Raw genomic sequence first — 6,000 nt, forward strand, 5'->3', positions numbered from 1 at the left:
AACCAACACTCGACTGGCGATTGATCCTAATTCGGGGTGCTAGGGGGTCAGAAGTCGTAGTTTTCGGAGCACGGAGCACCATGACATGCACGGCCTGCAGTGAGCTTGGAACTCTGCTCGGTATGCAGACCGAAGATTAGGTCTCGACCTCGTCCAAAAGGACAGATGATGCTTTCACTGTCGGTCTCGATGTGACATGACGCGCGTGTGTAAGTTCGTCGCATATATTGTCGGCTGCCAGTAAGGCTTTGGTCGTTGAAGTTGCTCCCAATCCGAACAATGGAAGGATCATCGTGACAATCGACAATCGCAGAAGGCTGCCAAGCGTTCTTGTGTCAACTAAAAGGGGACGGCATCGATTGGAGTACCATCATGTTTGAAGATGCAGCTTCTGGAGCTAATGATGGCCATATCATCAAGTCCCGGGTGACAGGATAGACGCAGACCAGATTCATGGTCAAAGGAGGTCAGTTGCAGACAAGCCACCCGTCTAGGCGGCGCCAACAGCGCAGAGTTTGCTCAAACGAGGGGGCCGCGACTCGTGCGATGGCGGTGATGATGGCGAAAGCGGAGGCGAAGGCGAGAATTCCCAGGCAGCATTATGATGAAGACTGCCGGCCACCAAGGCTTGCCGGGTGAAATGTGGTGCGTTGTTGGTGTCAAGTGTACCAAGTAGTATGAGGTGGGTGTGTGGTGCAGATGGTGTGGAGTAGAGTGACTGGGGAGAGGGGCCAGAAAGTCCCGGTCTGGGTGCCGCCCCATCCGCTTAGCTGGACCCGCCGAGGGATCAAATGTGCCAGTGAAATGCCAGACAGTGAGCATTTGTTCCAATTTTGATCGCCTGGCGCTCCCGTTTCTCCTCAACGACGCGAGCACAGGGCCAAAAGGTGTTCAGGGCCTCATCCCAGCTGGACCCCCATGAAGTGACACATTTGACGACATCGGATCGACGACACTCTATTTGAATTTTCATCCGTTCTCAGCTAACTTCTCACCTTATTGCCTCCAGAATGCTTATCGCCAGAGGTATAGTCCCGCATGGTGAACCGAAAGCGTCATCATCCCCGTTGCCTGACCCCGTCTCCCTGTGACCTCGTCTTCCTGTTGTACAAACAAGGCCTTGATTGCATGCCGTACCACAGCCGCTGTCGTGTGATGCGAGGAAAGACGGCGAGCCACGCCCAAGGGATGAGGTTGCATCGACTCGGCCCATGCCGCTATTGGTCCACCGTCCCGATGGATTCTGGAAAAAAACGTGATGTGAGAGTCGTGCAATCGAGCTTGTTCTGGGGGGACACACCGCTACCGTTAGCTAGAGCCGGGCCGTACAGCAGTCTGTTTCGTCTACATTGTTGGCTTGGACGGCTTCTCACTCCTGCACCTGGGCTTTGGCCCCTTTGCCGTGGGGCTGGTCCCTAGAGCATCCTCGTTTCCTCCACTTGGCTCGCTCTCTCCAAGCATGCATCTTGTTTGAGGGTAAATCCCAGCACGCCTGTTGGTACCTGCATAGCAAGGGAGGTACTCTGAAGCATGGAGACTCGCGCCATGATGCCAGGGTACCCCACGATGAGGTTCTTGGTGGCCACGATCTGTTTGTCGTGATCTGTTCGGAGGCAATGCCCAGGTTGGTTCGGTCCTCCGTTTGGAAGCTTCTGTTTCTGCTTTCGAAGCACATGGTGACGGTGGGGGGGATTCTGGCCAGATGCCTCTTCCACCAAGGTCTTCCGCTGCATGCACCCGCCACCCTTGAAGAATTTCATGATGTTAGCTTCCAGCCAACGAGCTCATGATGTAGTAGTTTGGGTACGTAGCTGTACATCGGGCGGCTACTGCGTCGAACCTACCCTGTCTGACCAGGGCATCCTGATCACTGCTTCGGCGCCATACCCTCTTCGTTCTCCACGCAGCCGATAACGGGCCATGATATGGCCAAGTTGGGCTGCGCTCGACCGTGATGGTGATGTTTCTTCTGCGACTAGCTCAACCGATGTACCACTCTAAGAAGACATTACCTTGCTTCAGCCGACCCGCCTATTTGGCCATGTGCACGGCGTTGGAAGCTGGGGACGAGGACGGTGTTGGGTCGTATCGGCTAAGGCAGGAGCCAACTGTGTGGCACCTCGTCTCTTTTCACTTCTCTCTGTCTCTCCTTCCATCTTCAACAAAAGGTGAAGGTTCCTTGTTGCATGGAGACGCACAACATGCGTTGCTTTCCGCCCGATTCAGTTGTTCGCTTGGGGCTCTCCTCGTTGATGCTAGTGTGCATCGTCCTTCCCCCTTCAGTGTCAAATTCGACTGGCTTGGTCTGGCTTGTATCTCCTTACCCGTTTTCTTAACTGTTGCACTTCACTCTGTTCTTCGAGAGTGTGCCTGGTCTATACTCTCATCAACATTTGCCACTCTCTCTTTCGGTTATTTTCATCGTCTGGATAATTTTAATGCCCTCAACTGCATCCCTCAACTGCATCCCTCAACAATACCTTCATAACAAGTATCACTCCTTCCATTATCAGGCAACTTCGCATCTCACAAAACGGACTATGGACGATCCCACTCGATACCATGGCACTTTGGTGTCTCTCGAGGGCCCGGTCGACGTTCTTGCCACCCAGCTACGTCTGCTCCCAACCTCACCACAAATCTTCATCCTGCCCCAAGTCCAGACCTATCTTGAGGACGGAGACCCAAGCGAGAGGTTCGATGCTCGGAAGTTCATCAGGAGAATGCATAATGCCGTCGCCGCGCGGAACGAGGTTGCCTACTCCTTTCTGAAAGATTCAACCCCAACCAACAAAAGACTGGTCTTCACGAACGGCAGCACACCTGGCGCCCAGGCCATCTGCATCAAAACGATTGCTGAACATGAGACCGACGGCGATATCTCTCATGCCAAGCTTCTCTTCAACGACATTGTCAAGCATGGCGCGGCTGGACTTGAAGATGACTGGTTTTCTCGACAGAGGGAGGATAGACACCACGTACCGGAAGAAGACCCCATCGTGAGAGCCATGCGAGCGGCTGAAGCCCTTGATCGACTAACTGCCGACTTACAACCAAATACCGACGTAGACCTCACCTTCAAGGCTAGGCCCCGGAGTATGAGCCTTCCCATTTACAGCTTCGATGATAGATTCGGCGACGCTGCACCATTCTACGTTTTTGGAGTCAGGTCTTGCGAAGACGATGAATGTGTCGATGACAGCACCAGAAACGACTTTCTTTCAGCAACCCCAAGATTGGCAGTCACCGATTTCGGCGAAAGTTTGACCGATACCATAGCAACCTTCGAGGCCGTGGATGATTGTCTCCCGCCCCTCAGGTCACCGAGTTGCGTAGGGGAGACATACGAGCACCAGACTATATCACCACGTCGACTATTTACAACGGAATTGCTCTCGCCCCTTTCGGGTCACAGCACAGAGTCTACAGACGCAGTTGCATATGGAGAAGGTTCTCTGATGCAGATGCAGATGGGCAACCCTCGAAGATCAACGAAGCGAACGAAATCTCTTGACCGAGCATACGAAACTGGGGATAGCTACGGGGATCCTCCGCTCCAAGCTCAGATTCAGGCCAGGGTCGACAGCGGGAAGGCTCTGTCAGAAGATGGCCGACGCGACTCCAATGTCGGGACACTGCTGCAAAAATCACTGCCGAGGACAATCCACGTCCTCTGCGATCGTCCCACTGTCTTATTATCTCCTCCGCCACCAAAACCGAAGAAAATGGCCAACGGGGCTTATGTTGACAAGGGCACAGATGCAGAAAGCTTTCGGTCTCCTGAGCCCCCTTTCCGGCCCGTGCTGCCCTTTACCGAAGATCTTGTCATTAAGATCCAGGATGGAGCTGATGATAGTGTCCTCGATGCTACCATCGGCGCATTCAGAGCTGGTGTTTATCCAATTCAGACGCAAGAACAGTCCGAGCAACTGGTAGCCCGAAAAGAATCAGTCGTAAGGGCACCCAGGCTTCACGATGTCGAGACTGCTGCTGAAGACTCTGTCAATTCTTCTGCGTCAGTACTGTCGTTCGGCCCAGATCCAGACGAATACGATCCTTTTGCCTACGGTCCGACACCCCTCAAACCTGCAAACACAACTCGTTTAACACTAAAACTGAAGCCTGCAACTCCACCAACCCCAGCACAGACACCCTCTTCTCTGTCTTCTGTCTGCGGACCGGGGGAAGAAAGGATCCAGAGCTGCGACATAACAGGTTGCAAGACAGCGGTTGCTGTCCAGAACTCTCTGCGGCTCCTGCTAAACTTTCACTTCCCTCCGGAGGACCAAGGATATCACCGCTTTCATTTTTCCATACTACCAGAGATGGGTGGCCTCTGGAAGCCCGTCTTCCGCAATGCCGGCGCGGAAAGTCCGCGCAACGGTCAGCGCAGGATCGACCAGATTCTAGCTGTAGGAGCGCGTCGGGGGGTTAAGAAGACTCACTTGTCGAATCTCATCGGACAGCTTGAAAAGCTGGGAGTGAAATCTGGCGAAGTCAGCCGAAGCGGGCGGCTTGATTTTCGGTATGCACAGTGGTTTTTGCCTTCTTGGTCGGTCACTAACGGAAGCACAGATATCTTGTTGCCAACGCTATGCAAGCTTTCACTGCACAGCCACTTGCTAATCAAACGCACGAAAACCCATTCACAAATCCTTACTTGCTCGCAACTCTAATTGTTCCTCACCTGGAGCCTTACTTCGTCATTCATAACGAGGTGCGATTCCTGATCTTGGAATATCCTCCAGATCATCTAGCCACAGTCTTGGCGCTTCAGAAACTTGTTGGCGTGGACCTTATGAAGGTCGCAGCAATAGTGAACTCGAATGCAAACGAGCCTCTGCCGTTCAACCACGTTCGAGGTGCATCGATCACGAATGTGAACGAAGGCAACAACTCAGGTTCAGCTCCCCCCCGGGGGAAGCCCCTTCACAGGCAGGCTTCATCCAACGTTCTCCCTGAGAGTGTTGCCGTCTCGAGGGCCAACTTCCTCCTCACATCAACAGCGACAGAAGCGGAAGTTGGAAGCTTTGTGTCGACGATCCGCAAATTGCTCATTGATGTGTCACGTTTCTACGTGTCCGACGAGACACCGAGGCAAAGAGCGGGAAGGCGACTTCCGACGCCTATCTCTGCCTCCTTCTCTCCATTTCCGAGAACGACCATGGGGCTTCAGAGCCCTCCATTATCGCCACCGCCGCAGATATTACCCCCGCCGCCAAGAGGCAACCATCATCCCCGACCGCCCTCGCCCGCAATGTCGTCCAGAGCCTCGTTCGCTGAAACAGTCAAGACAAACAAATCATCGCGCAGTCGAAGAGCAAAGTCACGGAAGAGCGGCGGTACTTTTGGTCCCACAATAGACTGTCCGACAGACTCAACCTCTATCTTTACTTTCAACCTTGAGGACGATAGCGATTACGACCAAGAGGAAAGGCGCCTCATGCCCATTTTCATGTCGAAGCCCCATTTGAAGAAGGGAAATAGCCACAAGGCATTGAAATTCCTCGGTCTCGCTTGAGTACAGAGGTTCGCTACGCTCTGCATTTTGCATGTGTGCTTGTGGTAGATCGATGCATACTCCGAAATCAGGTGCCGCAGCCTCGATTTGAGGATTACTTGCTCCTACGCCGTCAGGGAAGATGTACAATAGATGAACTAGAAGGAACGATAGTATGGTTGGTGCCTGGAGAATCCGAGTCTTCTGGGAGCAATGTACGTAATGTAATTATTGAAGTGCGATATCGGGAATTTGAGTATTCAGAAATCCGACGACATCGATTTCCGAGTCTGAAATTGTACTGTATCTGAGTAACCTATGCACTTCTTCTCAAAATTTACGCGTCTTCTCCAAAGAGCGGAACAACGAAGCTCAAAAATCATTTACATTTTCAAAAGTTTTACGAAGTTGGAGGGAATCCAACTCGAACCAAATGCCAAACATTAGGTCCAACCAGGAATCGAACCTGGGCTGGCGGAATCAGAATCCGCAGTCATAAC

General features: G+C 52.8%; 1 protein-coding gene across 1 annotated transcript; it reads left to right on the forward strand.

The window, feature by feature from the left end:
• Positions 1-2,438: 2,438 nt before the first annotated feature.
• D7B24_005619 (uncharacterized protein) lies at positions 2,439-5,283 on the forward strand (the record flags this gene model as incomplete). Its single annotated transcript, XM_028639769.1, has 2 exons — positions 2,439-4,525; positions 5,106-5,283. The coding sequence occupies 2 exons, from the start codon at positions 2,439-2,441 to the stop codon at positions 5,281-5,283; spliced, it is 2,265 nt and encodes a 754-aa protein (XP_028495984.1).
• Between the last annotated feature and the right edge of the window lie 717 nt (positions 5,284-6,000).

This window comes from Verticillium nonalfalfae (assembly GCF_003724135.2).
Source record: "Verticillium nonalfalfae strain VnAa140/NRRL 66861 chromosome Unknown scaffold_35, whole genome shotgun sequence".
Classification (NCBI taxonomy): domain Eukaryota; kingdom Fungi; phylum Ascomycota; class Sordariomycetes; order Glomerellales; family Plectosphaerellaceae; genus Verticillium; species Verticillium nonalfalfae.